Source organism: Plutella xylostella, chromosome 15, assembly GCF_932276165.1.
Source record: "Plutella xylostella chromosome 15, ilPluXylo3.1, whole genome shotgun sequence".
NCBI lineage: Eukaryota > Metazoa > Arthropoda > Insecta > Lepidoptera > Plutellidae > Plutella > Plutella xylostella.
The window spans coordinates 4175428-4194032 of record NC_063995.1 but is presented as its reverse complement, the minus strand read 5'-3'; the positions used below and the strand labels follow the sequence as shown (position 1 = coordinate 4194032).

At 39.3% G+C, this 18605-nt stretch overlaps 3 protein-coding genes across 6 annotated transcripts in view; 1 reads left to right on the top strand and 2 right to left on the bottom strand.

Annotated features, from left to right (window-relative positions):
- The window catches only part of LOC105381886 (formin-binding protein 1-like), a 53829-nt gene extending 50660 nt beyond the window's left edge, over positions 1–3169 (bottom strand). Inside the window, exon 1 of one of the 2 annotated variants that reach the window (XM_048626112.1) lies at positions 2944–3169. In XM_048626112.1, coding sequence (XP_048482069.1) covers positions 2944–2967 — 24 coding nt within the window. In that variant the 5' untranslated portion in view covers positions 2968–3169. The remainder of the gene's footprint in view (positions 1–2943) is intronic. The other variant, XM_048626113.1, reaches the window with a different exon arrangement.
- A 207-nt stretch (positions 3170–3376) lies between these two features.
- LOC119691276 (protein NLRC3) lies at positions 3377–8142 on the bottom strand. Its single transcript, XM_038108462.2, has 11 exons — positions 7833–8142; positions 7494–7744; positions 5921–6098; positions 5653–5830; positions 5367–5554; positions 4972–5119; positions 4676–4841; positions 4384–4597; positions 3897–4030; positions 3704–3793; positions 3377–3615 (listed from the first exon to the last, which is right to left on the bottom strand). Exons 1-11 carry the CDS (start codon positions 7996–7998, stop codon positions 3493–3495), a joined length of 1836 nt encoding a protein of 611 aa, XP_037964390.2. The 5' UTR covers positions 7999–8142; the 3' UTR covers positions 3377–3492.
- A 295-nt stretch (positions 8143–8437) lies between these two features.
- Positions 8438–17596, top strand: LOC105381058 (myotubularin-related protein 2). Of its 3 annotated transcripts, none has more exons than XM_048626019.1 (13): positions 8438–8706; positions 9057–9245; positions 9753–9827; positions 9942–10127; positions 10454–10669; positions 10984–11120; positions 11396–11521; positions 11881–11962; positions 12334–12504; positions 12839–12931; positions 14027–14141; positions 15691–15884; positions 17180–17596. In XM_048626019.1, exons 1-13 carry the CDS (start codon positions 8581–8583, stop codon positions 17324–17326), a joined length of 1857 nt encoding a protein of 618 aa, XP_048481976.1. In that variant the 5' UTR covers positions 8438–8580; the 3' UTR covers positions 17327–17596. The 3 variants fall into 3 exon arrangements, with proteins under 3 accessions (XP_048481976.1, XP_048481975.1, XP_048481974.1); XM_048626018.1 differs by lacking the exon at positions 14027–14141 and adding an exon at positions 13419–13533 and having other exon boundaries at positions 17180–17387; XM_048626017.1 differs by lacking the exon at positions 14027–14141 and having other exon boundaries at positions 12839–13046; positions 17180–17381.
- The last annotated feature ends 1009 nt before the right edge of the window (positions 17597–18605 follow it).

The window sequence follows — 18605 nt, the reverse complement described above, 5'->3', positions numbered from 1 at the left end:
GGTCGTCTAACTAAAAGGTCACGTGACCAAAAAAAAATTATATGAAGAAGCGTTTTTTTCATGAATATAAAAAATTACGTAGGATAAAAGTTTTTCAGAGTGACGCCTGAGTAACGCCCTTTCGGCTAACTATACTTTTTTTATTACACGGGGGCAGAGTTTAATACAACACCCTGAACTATTAAACTCTGATAATATTTTCGCGATTTTTTTACATTCTGATTTCATTTCCTGGCTTAGAAATAACATCAATAACATGCTGCACACGTAGGTTTCGGCATAGTATTAAACCCTTTTTGCAACAACCTGTATAAATATCGGCACGGGTACGACTTTATATATAATTAATTATTAAATATTAAAAATACTTTCAAATAAAAATAAATATTTTCGTATCACAAAACAATATTACTTACTTAGTATATTTTTAGTACATATATGTGAACGGCGACGTTGTCGAACAAGTGCAGCGTTTTACCTACCTGGGGAGCGTCGTGGACCCACTGGGCGGAGCGGAGGCGGATGTAGAAGCACGCATCAACAAAGCCCGAGCTGCATATGCGCAACTGAAGCCTGTTTGGACGTCTCGCATCATCACTCGGCGTACCAAGATCAGAGTTTTTAACTCCAATGTCAAGTCAGTCCTCCTGTACGGGTGCGAGACATGGCTCGTTAAGAATGAAGTAACCAGTAGACTTCAGGTGTTCGTGAACAAATGTCTGAGGCGCATACTGGGGATCTACTGGCCACGAACCATATCTAACGCAAGACTGTGGGAGATGACTGACCAGACACCCATTGACAAGGAGATCCTACTCAGGAAATGGCGCTGGATTGGGCATGTGCTGCGGAGACCAGACAATCACCTGTCCAAACAAGGGTTGAAATGGCAAGCGAAGGGGAAGAGAAGGCCGGGCCGCCCCCGTACCACCTGGAGGCGGTCAGTTGAAAAGGAGGCTGCATCAACTGGTCTCGGCTGGGACGACCTGGAAGCGGCCGCGCAGGATCGGGAGAAGTGGAAATCCTTTCTTCGAGCCCTATGTCCCTGATGAGGGATAAGAGGATTTCATCATCATCATCATAGTATATTTTTAACAAAGTGGCATGTCTTCACTTTTATGTTTTCGAGTACTATGTTAAAATTTCATGTCATTGTCCGTAGAACGCCCCGCATACCTCAACCCCCCCTCACTAGATTTGACAGATTCTGATTTTCTTCCAGCTTTAGTGACAGCCTTAAATACCATAAATATGTAAAGCAGTGTAGGACTATTGTGCAAAACGAGAGTTCCGGTGATGTTCAGTGTATCGGACATTCGATCTTCGGACTGGGGCAACACAAAAGGCCATACATCTTATCACCGAGATATCTATAACGCTGAGCCGGCAAGGACGCGGCAACAACGAAACTTGCACCAAAACCCTCATTAGTCCATACAGGATGTTCGTACTTAACTAAATATAATTTATCGGCATTGAATAATTACTTTACCTATTTACTGAAAAGAAGTTGGTGTTTCAATGTAAATTGTGTATACTTAATACAAAGTACAAAAATACTCATGATGGTCTAGTAAGAATTGAATGAGTTTGATGACACAATAAAACACCAAATTACCTATACCTACTTAAGTTGAAAAATACTAAATTGCAATTATTAATTTTACGAGTAACTAAGTAAACAGCAACGAGGAAAATTAACAAAAACTAAGTGCAGTGCAGTTTGTATGCAATGTCATCAAAGTGAGACTTTGAAACAGAAGCTAATGATGAGATCAAGCTGTGTTGCATTAGTTTACCTATCACTTTTCAGCCTAATTTGTGATCGTGAAACAATGGACACCCTACAATGATAATGAGCTAAAACATTTGCAAGTGCTTAAGGCTAAAATGGAAGTAATATTTATACAATGAAATAAGCTTGTTATAATGTAATAATACATGTTTAAACAGTATGTGACTGTGGTACATACATAGTGGGAGCTGGAATATCTTGGCCATATTCTTCTACAAGGACTAAAAGGAGTTAATGTATATATCTATCTTTACATGGATTCAAAATATGGCCTTACTTTCTTACTGATGTTAACATTTCCCAGATGTTGAAACATTAACACGGCACTGGTTTCTCATTAAAGTAAATCTCTAACACAACCACAGCCAAACACAGCTCTGCATGTCATACTTAAGTAACAAATTGGCAATGGGCATCATGTGCATGTATTCTATTCTATTCTGCTATTCCGGTAGGGGGTAAGTTCCCGTATGTGGCTGTCGAGTGGAACAACATGAGGCATTGGTTACTATAATTATATATATGTTGTGTCAAACATTGCTGCCAAATGAATCCGATAGAAATACATAGAAGCCAGTAACGTAGCAACACATATTCTACAACCTCATGTAATCTGTGGCCAATACACACTTGTAAGTTATACTTAGCTTCACATTGTTAATTGTGAAACCAGAAGATATTAGCTGGATAAATATGTTTGTGAACAAAGTGCTACTACTAAGGAAGGTGCTTATTCTAGTAATGCATGTGTATTGACGGTTGGTTGAAGGTAAAATAAATTTCATGTAGGTATGAAACAATGTTGTATGTAGATAGCAGTAAACAATGTTAAAGCTTTCTTTGTAGCCGGTTATTCTCCGCAGATTCTAAAATGTTAAAGCTGACTTTGATCATAGAAATGTGTGCTGATGACTATAAACATTAACTGCAGAATTGGGGACTATGACATGTTACCTACTTGGAATACCTACATCAAACACCAGACATTACCAGTTTTATCCCAAAGTATATGTTAATCAACACTAGCTTGCCTGTTACGATGTTAATAGTTTAATTTTAACTAAGGTAGTGGTGCCTTTAATAATGACCACGAACAAACATTGCAATGCAGCAAGAAACTGTAGTTGTAGCAACATAGGCTTACTCACCCAAAGCTCTGTCCCCCAATTCATTTTTGCGGCCGTATGTAAATCTCACTAACACAATAAACACATTGAAACTCCACAAGCACAATGCTTTGGTAATTAATTATTGGCACAATTTTTTGGATATTTTCACTACCACCATTTCATACACATTCCGTAGAAATAAACATGGCTGACCGAAACAACTGTCATCAAACTGGCTGAATCGCAGACTGACTGACGTACATTCAAATAAAAAAGTAAGCGCATTTTCTCTATGGTTAATGTTGCTAGTATTTGGAAGACTCCTTGTTTTGTGGTAAAATTGTTTGTTTTCGATATCCTACAGCTGGACATGAGAAAATAAAACAGAACAGTGATCAAATTTTTCAATGCTTATTTATTGAAATAAAAAATTAAAGAATCTTTCTACTAAATGGTAGGCATTTATTATGTAAATGACACACTGACCAAAAATATATATATAAACTAACTATATAATTTTTCGGTGTCAAAGTGAATAAATAAAATAATTAGGTATTCTAGAATAGGTAAAGGTATGTTTTAATTTACTTAATCTGAATCGGTATTGCTATCAGAAACAAATATTTTGATATGTCTTTGGGTATTAGTGCCACGAGACTGCAGAAGTGACCCGTCCGAACCTCTGCGTACTAAGGCACTTCGACGTATTTCCTGAAATATAACGAAATCATTATTTGTTGTGTCGTTTAAATTTAAACGTAAGTATATTATTTACCATAGGAATATAATATCACTATACCATAACAGGATCCAAAATAACATGATGGCTTGATCTTCTAGAAGTTGGCGGACCAGTGATTGAGGAATCACGAGAAGAAGGCAACGGGCTCTGTCAAACATTGGGCATAGTATTTTAGAAATATTAAAATAAATAATGTAATCAATGACTGCATAATAGGTTATATTGTAGTGTTTTCATTTTTATCACGTACTTTTAATGAAGGCACAAATCCGAAATCAGATGGTAATGGCTGAGTTTGCAAACAGTAAATCCCATCTTCTGATGTAACGGACACAATGGACGGTCTAGCTGATAGCTGCTGAGCCAGGAGAACAGGATCTGTATCTGTGGTAGTAAAAATATTAATCAAATTAGTAATAATACACAAAACATAATCTATGGATGCATTATTATGATGGTGATATAAAGAAGTTAGAGGAATTTTGTATATATATTTCTGGTATTATTTATACCATCATACATGCTCATATGTACATGAGTGATTCATAATTCAGAAATCCCTCCTGTGAAATGTAACTATAGTTGATTGATTCTATAATTCATTGTCACATATTTGACAGATTTGAAGACGTTGAGTTTAAAACTGAAATTAAAATTATTGGTAGGTACATTTTATAGATGGTGGTAGGGTAGCTTGAGTTATCATAATTATAGTTGAGGTTGAGGACAATACATACTAATATTCATTCCTTTCGCTACTCTTTGAGCGTGAACCAGTCTTCCAGCACTTCTACGGAATCTTATTCCTTTTTCCGCTTCCCGTCGAAGTCTTTGCGCTGAAGCTGCTGACTCAGCTATAGCCATAGCCAGAGAACTCATTCCCGATCTTTTTAGGTTAACATCAACTAAATAGCTAAGACAAATAGCATTTGCTATGGCATTGTCACTAGGCTAGAAAAAAATATAGATACCTAATAATAAAAACATGGTGATTTCATTTCAATAAATGTTATCATAAAAAATACATACAGATCCAATATCATTTACACTGATGTCCAAAGATCTGAGTGGAGTTTTGGCGAGACCTATAGATCTAGCCAATAAATCTCCACACGTCGGAGGGTTTTCAGCACTAGTCGCTGACCACACTTTTACTAAAGGCGTTGATTTGATACCACAACCAGAAATATTCAAGCTGTAAAAATTGATCATACCTATTTTATAAATATTGGCTATATTATATTTATACGATATACCTACCTAACTTACATAAGATATATTTGCGGCTGGGAACACATTTAAATAAATAAAAAATGTATACAAACGATGTCAGATTGCACCCTCTTGCTAACGCCACAGCTATGTATGCAATACCCTCAGAACCGAGTTTGGTATTCAATCTCAAGTCCAAGCTACGTATACCACAGCTAGAATGAGTCAGAGCATGAGAAATACTTTCTGCTCCTGTAGGACCTGAAAATATAACAAAATCACAGAGCAAATTAAAATTATAAGTACCTATGTATGTACCGTAAAAGTATGGATGTGTAAGTGGTTTAGTTTTTCTGCACATTGATAATGAAGTAGTTCAGTTATTAATTTCTCTCAATATCTACACAACCGTTATACCAAAAAAAAAAAAAAATTTATATTTCAGTACAGCCACCATAATAAGAACATTTACAATCGAACATTCGCAGATGTTTGATGGCTTACTTACCAAATAAATTATCACATATTAATAGATGACGTAAATTTTCGTGTTTTGAAATAAACTTTCCTATGGATGCCATCCCTTCATCTCCGATTTTGCAATGTCTGAAGTCTAATGTTTCCAATTTCTGACTATCACTTAACCCTCTTAGGATATATTTTACACGCTGACATGTCATATCTGTCCTAGTGATTCTGTAATATAATTATATACTTATTATTCGTAAAATCTGAATTAGTTGACAGTCATCAAATATTTTTTGTAGGTAGGCACTTAATTACATGAAACTTACCTTAATATCTTTAAACTGCTTATCTTTTCCAGACCTCGAGCAAGATTTTTAGAATCATTGTTGGTAAATTGAAATTGATCTCTCCTATAATTTACCCCAATTTTTCTTAGTTGATATGTTATATGTAGTTCAGAAAGATTATTCAAGCTTCCCAAAGCTGCATTCAGTGATATGTGGTCTGTTGGAAATATATTAATGTAGGTCCTTTGTTTATGTGAATTAAACAGTAAAAATAATACCTTCGTCTTTTTTATTTAGTTAGGCATACCTCTTGATATTGGTTCATTCAACTTCGGTTGAACCTTTTTGTCATTCGAATTTTGGCTAGTAACCAAATCAGCCATTTCAGGAGAGACGATTCTTTGCATTGGTAAATCAGAAGGGATTAAGCTCCGGATATGTAGTGACTGGATATAGGGTCCACACAATTTGACTAAGGTTGTTATCTAAAATACATTAAGTATGATTTAGACGTTTTACTTTTATTCAACTTCAAGACTTCAAGGCACTTTCGAAATTGGAGTAAGCCGCGGCGTGTTTTGAAACTATACAAGGCCAGAACGCACCCATAGAGTACTAGCACTGTATAGTTTCAAGTGAAAAAAAATAATATTTTACTTGAAAATATACACGATTTGTGCGTACTAATCGCGTATACTTTCAAGTTGGGATTTACTGAATCGTTCTTGAAAATATACATTGCTATTACGCACATTGCTTTATTGGCGAACTTGTCGCATATAATTTATACCTACATGCTGATTCTGATTAACTTAACTATTTCGGTAAATGTACATGACTACAATTTACTTGTCCTGCCTGTCATACCTATAGAATGTTAATAAATAAAAAGATGAACAAGCTCTAATTTGATTGATAAAATGATTTATAGCAATCATACTTGCAAGTAAGAATACTAATATCTTATTATTTATATGAAATAAAATTAATACCTACTACACTCACTTACTCGTACTCAATGAAAAAGTTCCAGTGACGATAGCTCCTGAACGGAAAAGACTAGCTTAATGACACCGTCGGCAATATTAAAGTATATTTAACAGCGCATTAAAATATTAACCAACTAAAAACATAAATTTTGATCAAATTCTAAATTAAATATTTTAAAAAATTTGGGGTGATTTGGTGTTGACTTTTTGCTTCTTGGACTTATTCATTGCTCGTGAGTGTAGTAGGTTGACCTATTACAGACATATTTTTCATCAAGTTTTGAATTCACCGTACCGTACGTAATTGTATTTTATGAATTTTTATTCATTTTTAATATTTACAACAGTTCTACAGTTTAATTTAAATTAAAGTACTTTTTAACTGTACGATGTAAACAAAAACACGTTACGAAAACAATGCCAAGTGTGGAATGATGATGCAATGTTTAGAAAGCAATAGACTTATTACTATTTTGCATGAAAGAAAGAGAGAGCAACAATTCAAAATAACTACCTGGTAACTAATCACGTATAGTTTCAAGTGATCGCATTGCCTCTTGGCACTTGAAAATATACACGATTAGTACGCAGTGGTAACTACTGCAGTATATTTTCAAGCCATAATTTTGGCCCAACTAACTTGAAAATATACGCGATTAGTGCGTAATGGCCTTGTATACTTTCAAGTTAATCATGGCACCGTTTTAACTTGAAAATATACGCGAGCAGTCCCAACCTCTGCGTTCTGGCATTGTATAGTTTCAAAACACGCTAAGCCGCGGTTAACCCTAGGATAGACTATTCATACCGGATATACAGATAGTTACACTCCATATAGTTCTTTGACTATAACATAAAATATTATGTAGGTATACAATATCAAGATCATACCTTTTCCGGGTCATATTGGCGTGGATTTAAATTTTCTAAGTATTCGGCGTAGTATCGTCCCATGAAAACATTTATCCACTTTTTTTCATCATTTACAACTGGTGAATCGAGCCATTTTGATTTATAACACCTCTTCCAAAATATGTCGCTAGAAATATTATCCACTAATATTTGCAAAGGCACTTCTGTGTTCAAAGTTTGTAAGAAAAATTCACGGTCTTTTGAAATTAATTCTTGTAAATTCGGTGAGCCTAAAATAATTTAAAATACCTATTGTAGTAATTAATGAAAATTATATTGAATGAAAAACTTTGGTACTTATATCAAAATTGTACTTACCTTTCCAATCCTCACTCAACTTTTCGATACACAATGAAACCAAAGTTTTTGGGTGATTGGCGTCCCAGTTAAAATCTTCTCCCTTAATTTTTCTGTCAGATTCTAAATTATCTGGTGCCGTATAAGCCAAGTAAGTATTAACGTTTATGCTTTCAGGAAGTTTCATTTTTAATTTAAATCTGGTGATTAGGTATTAAGCAGAAACTTAGGCACTACACATTTACTCTAGCGAGGACTTAGGAGTAGGTACCTACTGTTGATGGGTGTATCTTGCTAACAACTGATAGTTACAAATTGATTTAACAAATAATGTTAAATCAATAATGGAGAAGTATACCTAACTACCTATAAAGTAATTAAAACTATTAACTTATACCTACATACGTTTGGAAATTACGATTTAAAGATAAAATCACATGTTCCTATTTTGTATAAAAAAATTTGAAGTTTAATTTTGTAAAGTATTTTTTAGGTTGGGGAAAAAAATCAAGAAACTTGCACTGGTATCACTGTTGCTTTGAAAATATGAACACGTCCTTCTTCTGAGTAACATGTTGTATCTGTGTTCTTTTTAGTCAACCAACTGTCAAATTTGACATCTTAAGTTAAATAAGTTACTCTGTAGCGGAATCCGATGAGAAAATAAAAATAATCGCAAATTCTTTAAATAATAAACATTTATTTTATGTTTGAGCAACTAGTGATTAATATAACTTCGTCGAATCTACATTACTAATTGAACGATAAAATGGATAAACATAACAGTTCAGAGTTACTTAACTCAGATTTTTCTCTTTCAAAAAATGCGAGCTCTGACTCACTTGATTCTGATTCTAAATCAAGTTCATTAAATTCTAAACACGGACAAGACTCAGTAAGTTTCCTAAACGGATTAATTTATTCCCTATGTATATTATAACAGTAATATTGTAGCTTCCTCACTGATTATTTGCTCAACTCCTGGTTGGTTTTGTTGTATGTAATGTTCAGTACTATAACATTTAAACAGCAGTGATCTCACTAACAGTTTACTATTTGATAACTTTAAGAAATGAATAAAAGTAGATCAATTCATATTTGTTTGTTTATAAACCATGTGCAAAATAAGAAAGTTTATATTGACTTATCGAAGGCAAGTTATAAGTAAAGTTCAAAGTTAGCTATAAATAAATATTTACTGGGATGATAGTTCGGTAAATAAAAATGGTTATTTGTCCTCCACAGCCTCATGTACTCGGTGATATCCAGCTTCTGGATGGTGAGAAGGTGATGGGTGTGGCCAAAGATGTGACATACCTGTGCCCATACAGTGGGCCATCTCACGGGGTGCTGAAAGTCACCAACTACCAGATACACTTCAGGCCCACAGATATTGCGATGCAACACAACATTTTGAGTGTACCCCTTGGAGTGGTAAGATCTTTATTTATTTATTTAACTCTTAATTGTAAAAATATTCTTTAGACTGACTGTATTCTTAAACTTACCAACAAGGTTAAAATTGGCTTTGAAACACACAAGTCTCAACCTTTTACGTCAGTCAATAAGTTGAAATTTGTAAGTGTATCACAAAGTCTATTTTAAACCAGCTTTACTCTATCAATTCAGGGGTTTGTTTATAGTTAAGCCTTAAAGTAAAATAAGTAACATTGTTATAATCTTTATTTATGCATTTTTATTAAGGGTTTAAAACTTAGATACTCAATATAAATGGTTTCAGCGCCAATGGTACCTTGTATCTCTGGTATTTACCTACACAATCTGCAATCTATGTGTTAAAATATCAAGTATCAAATTCTGATGCAGTATATTCCTAAAATTGTATTACACAGAGCTTGATTTCATGCTTCACTAGGCCATAGCCAATGTATTCCCAAATTTTAATATACTTTTTTACATCCTTCCATATTATTCTCACAGGTGTCTCGCATTGAAAAAGTGGGTGGTGCATCATCCAAAGGAGAAAACTCTTATGGCATTGAAATATTCTGCAAGGTATGTTCTTACTCATGTAAATAATATAAGTATGTACTATTATAGTCAAACTTTTGTCCATACATCTGACCTACCTGATATTTGATCATCTTATAAGTATTACTGTTTTTGTAGGACATGCGAAACCTGCGTTTTGCACACAGACAAGAGAACCATTCTCGGCGCGGAATCTTTGAGAAGCTGCAGCAGCTAGCATTCCCGCTGTCTCACCGACAACCCCTATTCGCATTCAGCTACTCCGAGTCCTTCCCAGAGGACGGCTGGCAGGTTTATGATCCCGTTGCGGAGCTCAGGCGAATGGTGAGTTAAATCTGCAGATGTTTTACAAATAAATATGAACATTCTATTGAAATTAATATACAACAGTCCGTCTAGTAGTAGATGCTTAATATTATTTTCAAGATCATTATCAGCCAATAAAGCTGCCTAATTAGGCCATTCTCAAGGAGCATCACAACACTTAGGCACTGGCCTTCCTCATTGAACCAGTACTGTCTACCTTTTTAATCCTTCCTCAACTTTTTGATACACAATGAAACAGTTTTTCGGTGATTGGGGTCCCAATTAAAATCTTAACAATCGTAATTCCATCCCTCACATTTCACACCCAACCTCACTCTTCCCAGGGTGTAAACAACGACATGTGGCGCATCACCCGCATCAACGACAAGTATGAAGTCTGCGACAGCTACCCGGCGGTGTGGGCGGTGCCGGCGGCGGCCAACGACGACTTGCTGCGGTCCGTCGCGGCGTTCCGGTCCCGGGGGCGCATACCGGTGCTGTCCTGGATACATCCGAGCTCGCAGGCTACTATTACGAGGTGCAGCCAGCCGCTTGTTGGGGTATGTTGATGAACGTAACGTTGTATGAATGTAATCTTCTTATCGTGTCGGTGATGAACACAAGGTCTGGATTGAGGTTACTTAGTGTGGTGAATGAAATGGCCAGGTAAATTGGCCTCAGTTTGCCCAGCGGTACAGGTGAAACGTCACTCAATCGTCGTCATATTCACCTACCCCAGAAAAGCAATAACCGTTGAATGTAAATATAAATTCAAGTTTTTCAAATATTTTTTAATATAACACACACAAGAAGAAATGGGTTTTTTTACTAACAACCTAATATCTTCATTAAACATCCACCTGTTTGTCTCCAGGTAAGCGGCAAGCGCAGCCGCGAAGACGAGCGCTACATCCAGCTGATAATGGACGCCAACGCGCAGGCGCACAAGCTGTTCATCATGGACGCGCGGCCCAGCGCCAACGCCATCGCTAACAAGGCTAAAGGGGGCGGGTACGTGTTAACTTATTGATTTATATAAAACAAGGCACACGCACTCATGCGTTGTACAATTCTATTTCCTTGCAGGAGAGAAATAGGTTAATTTTCTTTTAAATTAATAAATAATTTAAATAGTGTGTAAAAGTTAAAGTTATTTTTAATAGAAAGGTTGCGTTTATCATTATTAGTCAAATGGTGGAAATAGATCTCTACCAAGGACTCCTACTTCATATAACCTGACCTTATATCGGTATCGTTATCTAATTAAATTTAATATTAATTTGCAGATACGAGTCTGAGGATGCCTATCAGAATGCCGAGCTGGTGTTCCTCGACATTCACAACATCCACGTAATGAGGGAAAGTCTACGAAAGCTAAAGGAACTTTGTTTCCCACAGATTGACCAAAATAAGTAAGCATTTGCATACTTCAAATTCCAATACAGATAGAATTAGGTAATTACATTAGTTTTTTATCCAAATGCATTTATAATATTGGCTGTGCCAATAAAGAGACTATAATCATTTAATTTTACTCCCACATGCTATTTGGCATATGGATAAGACAGGATGCAATGCAACCGCTCTTTTTCACGCTGTCCGAACTATCATAGAATAGTATCTAAGACCGCCATTTTAGATTCGTTCTTTATTAGTGCAAATTATACCAATCACATTGGTTTTCCATAGAGCCGTATGCTCTTGCCCATTCTAGCGTCTTCAGATACAATATTATTGTTATAATTAATTAACTGTATGCTTATTCTTTCAGATGGTTCAGTGGTATAGAGGCCAGCTGTTGGCTGAAACACATAAAATGCATTTTGGCTGGTGCTGTTCGCATCGTAGATAAGGTAATAAAACTTGTTTTGTAGCATTGTTTCAGTACCGTCAGGGTTCCGGTATTGGTTAGATTAGCAAAACTGAAGATTTATTTCTGAGAGATCCATGTCCAGCACTCGACGGCTGTTGGAGGAAGATTATCGTATCATGTTCTTGTGCGAAAAAGCAATACCAACATCAAAAATTAAAATTAGTTTATTTACTCAACCATGTAAGTATAGACAATAAGGGCCACTTGCACCAACATATTAAATCTAGATTTACTGTTAAATCTCGATTTAGTGTCAAATTTTGTATAGATTGACGTTTCTTAAATCTAGATTTAGTGTTAAATCTCGATTTAATATTTAAGAAATGTATTTATTTATACTTTCTGTATCAGGTGGAGAACCACAAGACATCAGTGCTGGTGCACTGCTCGGACGGGTGGGACCGCACGGCGCAGCTCACGGCGCTGGCGATGCTCATGCTGGACCCCTTCTACCGCACGCTGCGCGGCTTCCAGCTGCTGCTCGAGAAGGAGTGGCTCTCGTTCGGACACAAGTTCCAGCTGGTAAGTGGCGTCCCACGCTACACACTGCTCGCTGAACCAGCTGGTTTAGGGCCGTGGTGGAATTTGACAAGCCATTCCAGATTGCTGTGTTTTATGACATGATTATAGGAGCCGAAGAACTGATAACGATTGGGGTTCTTGAATGAAGACCACGAATAGACGTAGTGGTCGCCGTTTGAGACAGGTAGTAACTAGATGAGGAAGGCCGAGGATTAGTGGTGGGCGCTACTTTAGTGGCGTATATGAGGAGTCTGGGGCTGACACCAGGCGCTTCCATCCTTCTACTATGCGTATACTGGCCGTAGATTTATTAAATTCTTTTTTTCATTCTCAGCGCATCGGACACGGCGACGAGCGCCACTCCGACGCGGATCGCTCCCCTGTCTTCCTGCAGTGGCTGGACTGCGTGTGGCAGCTGCAGCAGCAGTTCCCCGCCGCCTTCGAGTTCAACGAGCGGCTGCTGCTCACCGTGCTGGACCACCTGTACTCGTGCCGCTTCGGCACCTTCCTGTGTAACACGGAGCGGGAGAGGGTTAAGGAAGGTAGGTTGTTTGATAAGCTATAGCTAAGGTTATGTGGATAGGTTGTTTGACAAGCTGTCGCTAGCTAAGGTTATTTGGATAAAGGTAGTTTTTAACAGCATGCGGATTTCATTACGCACGCGGGATGGCCGCCATTTTCCCGCGTCATTTGTATTCTGTCATACGTATGACCGCGTGCGGGGCAATGATGCATGCGTGATGAATCCCGCACGCTGTTAAAAACAGCCTAAACGTGAGATCGGCGTTAACACGTGAGTGTTGAATGCAAATACAGGTTTTCGTTTAGAGTAAGAGCGCAAAATTCCAAAAAATCTAGTTTGGCAGTATACTGTGATAGTTAAGTTACATGAATAGTAGCAGCTGCAGCAGCAGTTCCCCGCCGCCTTCGAGTTCAACGAGCGGCTGCTGCTCACCGTGCTGGACCACCTGTACTCGTGCCGCTTCGGCACCTTCCTGTGTAATACGGAGCGGGAGAGGGTGAAGGAAGGTTGGTTATTTGACATGCTGTCACTAAGGTTACCTATTTGGATAAAGCATGCGGATTTGATCACGCGGTATTGCCCCGCAAGCGTTCATACAAGTATTCATTGTAACGCGTGGAATATGCACGCGAGACGCGGGATAATGGCGAGCCGTCCCGCGTGCGTTATCAAATCCGCATGCTGTTTAAAACAGCCAAAGGAGGATTGTAGGAAGGTTTAAAAGGTAAGATGGGTAGGGTAGAGTAGAATAGGGTAGCGTAGCGTAGGGTAGCGTAGCGTAGGGTAGCGTAGCGTAGGGTAGCGTAGCGTAGGATAGCGTAGCGTAGGGTAGCGTAGCGTAGGGTAGTTTAGCGTAGGGTAGTGTCGTGTAGGGTAAGGTAATAGGCGGTATGAATTTCGCCGGGCCAGCTAGTAGTTAGTAAACAAGCACTCGCGGCACTCGGCCTGCCCGCCGTGTTCCTGCAGTGGCTGGACTGCGTGTGGCAGCTGCAGCAGCAGTTCCCCGCCGCCTTCGAGTTCAACGAGCGGCTGCTGCTCACCGTGCTGGACCACCTGTACTCGTGCCGCTTCGGCACCTTCCTGTGTAATACGGAGCGGGAGCGGGTTAAGGAAGGTTAGTTGTTTGACACGCTGTCGCTAAGGTTACCTATTTGGATAAAGCATGCGGATTTGAACAAGCACGCGGGATTGCCCCGCACGCGTTCATACAAGTATTCATTGTAACGCATGGAATATGCACTCGTTACAATGAATACTTGAATGCATGCGGATTTCATCACGTACTCGGGATGGCACGCCATATTCCCGCGTCTCGTGTGCATATTCCACGCGTTACAATGACGAAATTGTATAAAAGCGAGCGGGTAATCTGGCGTGCGTGATCAAATCCCGCACGCTGTTAAAAACAGCCTAAAAGTGAGATGGGCGTTGACAAGTGAGTATTGAACGCAAATATCGGTTTTTGTTTAGAGTAAGAGCGCAAATTTCCAGTAAAACACATAACAACCTTGAAGTTTGGCCGTATACTGTGATAGTTAAGTTACACAAATAGTTAGTAAACAAGCACTCGCGGCACTCGGCCTGCCCGCCGTGTTCCTGCAGTGGCTGGACTGCGTGTGGCAGCTGCAGCAGCAGTTCCCCGCCGCCTTCGAGTTCAACGAGCGGCTGCTGCTCACCGTGCTGGACCACCTGTACTCGTGCCGCTTCGGCACCTTCCTGTGTAACACGGAGCGGGAGAGGGTTAAGGAAGGTAGGTTGTTTGACAAGCTGTCGCTAAGGTTATTACCTATTTGGATAAAGCATGCGGATTTGATTACGCACGCGGGATTATCCCGCATACGTTCATACAAGTATTTATTATAACACGTGGAATATGCACGCGAGACGCGGGATAATGGCGTGCCATCCCACGAGCGTGATCAAATCGGTATGCTGTTTAAAACAGCCAAAGGAGGATTGTAGGAAGGTTTAAAAGGTAAGATGGGTAGGGTAGAGTAGAATAGGGTAGCGTAGCGTAGGGTAGCGTAGCGTAGGGTAGTGTAGCGTAGGGTAGTGTCGTTTAGGGTAAGGTAATAGGCGGTATGAATTTCGCCGGGCCAGCTAGTAGTTAGTAAACAAGCACTGGCGGCACTCGGCCTGCCCGCCGTGTTCCTGCAGTGGCTGGACTGCGTGTGGCAGCTGCAGCAGCAGTTCCCCGCCGCCTTCGAGTTCAACGAGCGGCTGCTGCTCACCGTGCTGGACCACCTGTACTCGTGCCGCTTCGGGACGTTTCTTTGTCATACGGAGCGGGATAGGGTTAAGGAAGGTTGGTTGTTTGACTAGCTGTCGGTATGGTTTTGTCCACTAAGGGTGTGCGCCTATTGTACATAATTTTGAGATGGACGTTGACATTTATGGGTGTTAAACGCAAGTATTGGTTTTTGTTTTCAGTGAGAACGGTAATTTAGAAAAATAGGGAATATGGAGTTTAAAAACCTTTGTATTAAATGTAATAGTTACGTTCAAATATAAATCATATTATTTCCATTGAGAGCGTTATTTCGTATCCTACCGACGTAAATTACAATGAAATAAGAGCCGGCTAGTTTTCACTCGTATTATCCCAATTAATGTAACCATCAAAACAAACCACCAGCCGTTTTCAAATCCTCCCTTTCTTCCAGAACTGAAGACGAAGACGGTATCCCTCTGGTCGTACATCAACAGCTGCCCACAGCTGTACCTCAACCCTCTCTACTGGGGCGGCGGCGGCGGCGGCGGGCGACCTCAAGCCGTGTTGGTTCCGGTGGCGTCATTGAGGCTGATCACGCTGTGGAAGCCGTTGTACTGCCGGTGGAACCCTACTATGCGGCAACAGGTATGCAGGGAGAGCTTCGTTTTATTAGTACCCAAAAACAAATAGCTCTAAAAAAATATGTAGGTTCAAATCACCATGTCAGTCAAGAGCCATGGTCTGCCCCTTTGACAATACTACTATGTAATGCGGGATTGTAATCCAGTCCGGCGGATGTAAGTACTATTAGTCTATGGTACTAGGTAGTGCCGGGGCGGCGCCCGCAGGCCGTGCTGGTGCCGGTGGCCTCACTGAGGTTGATCACGCTGTGGAAGCCGCTCTACTGCCGGTGGAACCCCACTATGAGGCAACAGGTATGCAGGAAGAGATTAGTTTTATAATAGTACTACTCACCCAAATAAATCGTTTATAACTTAACTCACTACTGCATCGACCTTCTGTAAAAACTATGGAAAAGAAAATAGCATGCTGAGAGGTAAAACGTGATCTGCCTCTATTCTTATTCTTATTCTTAAAGTCAGGGAATGTAACTGTGCATCTTTTGACAGCAACACTTCAAAGTTTCAGCCATTTTTGACGCGTGGTTTTTATTTTACAGTCGTTTGAGTGAGTCGATGTGAGCATTTCTGTGAAAATTGAAAAAATCGAGTATCGAGCTGTCTAAAAATATTGGTTTTTGAAAGGGAATACCCCTACGCAAATCAAAGATGAGTTAGATTCTGTGTACGGGGACTCTTCACCGTCATTTACCACTGTAAAATTTTGGGCAGCCGAATTTAAACGTGGCTTTAAGAGCTTCGGAGATGATGAACATTCGGGACGTCCAAAAACTGTAACTACTGACGATAACATCGCTAAAGTTCTCCAAATGGTGTTAGACGACCACCGAATTAAAGTGAGAGAGATAGCAGAGGCAATGAAAATGTCCAGGAAACGTGTTTATCACATATTAAATCAAGATTTAGGCATGAGAAGGCTGTCCGCGCGTTGACTGCCGCGTTTGCTAACTTCAGACCAAAGACGTGTTCGAATGAACATTTCCAATGCTCTGTTGGCGCAGTTTAGGCGCACTAAATCCGTGTTTTGGTGCCGCCTAATTACTGTTTCACAGGCTATGTAGAAGAATATAAATAAATTTTAAGAAAAAAAATCTTGTATCTATGTTAGGTCGGAAACTTTTCAGACCACCCACGTATAATCCCATCAAAAACATAAATGTAAAATAAGAGCCAAGTTCAAGGCGTCATTTTTATTCTTATCTACAATCTACTTATCTAGCCGCCATCCTGTCTCTTTGTGTGTGCTATTTATGGTGTCAATTAAATACCTACCTTACATTATATTATTTCCCCTCCCAGGACCCGATATACCAGCGCACGCGAGAGTTGGTCGCATTACGAGCGCAACTGGAGGCGGCGGTGGCGGCGGCGGCGGGCGAGCACGCGGCGCGCGCGGCCAGACTCGCGCTAACCCCGCCGCGCGGCGCCAGCCCGCACCACGTGTGAAGAACTGGACTAGTGTAAGATTAGTAGTAAGTGGCTGGATATCAACGGCTAATAAGATACATATTAGTACACCTGAGCGCTGCTCCTTATGCGTCTGTCGCTGGTGGCGCGGCCATTAAGATCACGATGATTAGTAGATTAACAATACTTCATACTAAAGCTGGTCGCCCTGGAACTAGAAGCGAAGTCACAACTAGAGGCGGCGGTGGCGGCGGCGGCGGGCGAGCACGCGGCGCGCGCGGCCAGACTCGCGCTGACCCCGCCGCGCGGCGCTAGCCCGCACCACGTGTTGTCATTAGTAGTAAGTGGGCAGATTGATATTGGTTTATAAAATACATGTGTAGTACAACTGAGCACTGCGCCATAGACTCTGTTGCTGGTCGCACGGCCATTCAGATGAATAGTAGACAAATCGCAATCGGCGCACACTGACACATATGATTGGTCGTCGTTTTGTCCGCATGCCCGGTCGAGACGAGAACCTCTTTCCAATAGTTTTCATTGATGAGCCATATAGGACCAGTCGTCAGCCCTCTCAGTGTATGAAGTATTGTTACTATACAATGTAAGAATGTGATTAAACAGAGGCATGTAGTTGTTCGCGGAACTTGAGCGTTCCCGAGTCATGCATTGAATGCAATGCACTAATAAAAAGAACCACAGTTTTGGTGCTGCCACCTACAATAAGCTTTCACAGGCTAACTCCATTCCCAGCTATTTTGTATGTTATCTGCACTGAGTTATATTATTATACTAACGACTCTTATTAGTTACACTACTTATAACATAGTTATTTGCCTATGTTTTGTTATATTAAGTATTATTAAGTTTACAACAAGTTTAGTTATTACGAGAAACTTTAGCTATTATAACTTTAAATAAAATAATAGATTTGTAAATATTGAAAAGAAATACCATAAATAATATATATTATGTTTGTTCACATAATACATGATATTATATGCCTTTTTCCAATAACTTGCAATAGTGATAAAGATAAGACTTGTTCAATTATGTTTTTAAGATAAATTATACCTAACTACATTATAATAACTACCATAAAATATCGACCATGAGTTAAAATTGTAAAGCATTTATCTTGTAAATATGCCAAAAAATATAGTTATACGGAGAATAATAAATGTACTGAATTAATGTTTAAAATAATATGAAGTTTCATTTATATCCTAATTTATCTTTTGTTGAACAGCAATGTGTTCTTCAGTTTTGAGGATGCAATGTAGTGTTAGCTAGCTTTTACTATATTGGAACGTTGCTA

Coding starts and splice junctions, on each gene's coding strand:
- LOC119691276 (XM_038108462.2), bottom strand. CDS start 7,998: ATGAAACTTCCTGAAAGCATAAACGTTAATACTTACTTGGCTTATACG. Junction 5,120..5,366: donor AATATGTGATAATTTATTTG/GTAAGTAAGCCA, acceptor TTATATTTTCAG/GTCCTACAGGAGCAGAAAGT. Junction 4,598..4,675: donor GTGTAAATGATATTGGATCT/GTATGTATTTTT, acceptor ATTTTTTTCTAG/CCTAGTGACAATGCCATAGC.
- LOC105381058 (XM_048626019.1), top strand. CDS start 8,581: ATGGATAAACATAACAGTTCAGAGTTACTTAACTCAGATTTTTCTCTT. Junction 9,828..9,941: donor GCATTGAAATATTCTGCAAG/GTATGTTCTTAC, acceptor CTGTTTTTGTAG/GACATGCGAAACCTGCGTTT. Junction 10,670..10,983: donor GCAGCCAGCCGCTTGTTGGG/GTATGTTGATGA, acceptor GTTTGTCTCCAG/GTAAGCGGCAAGCGCAGCCG.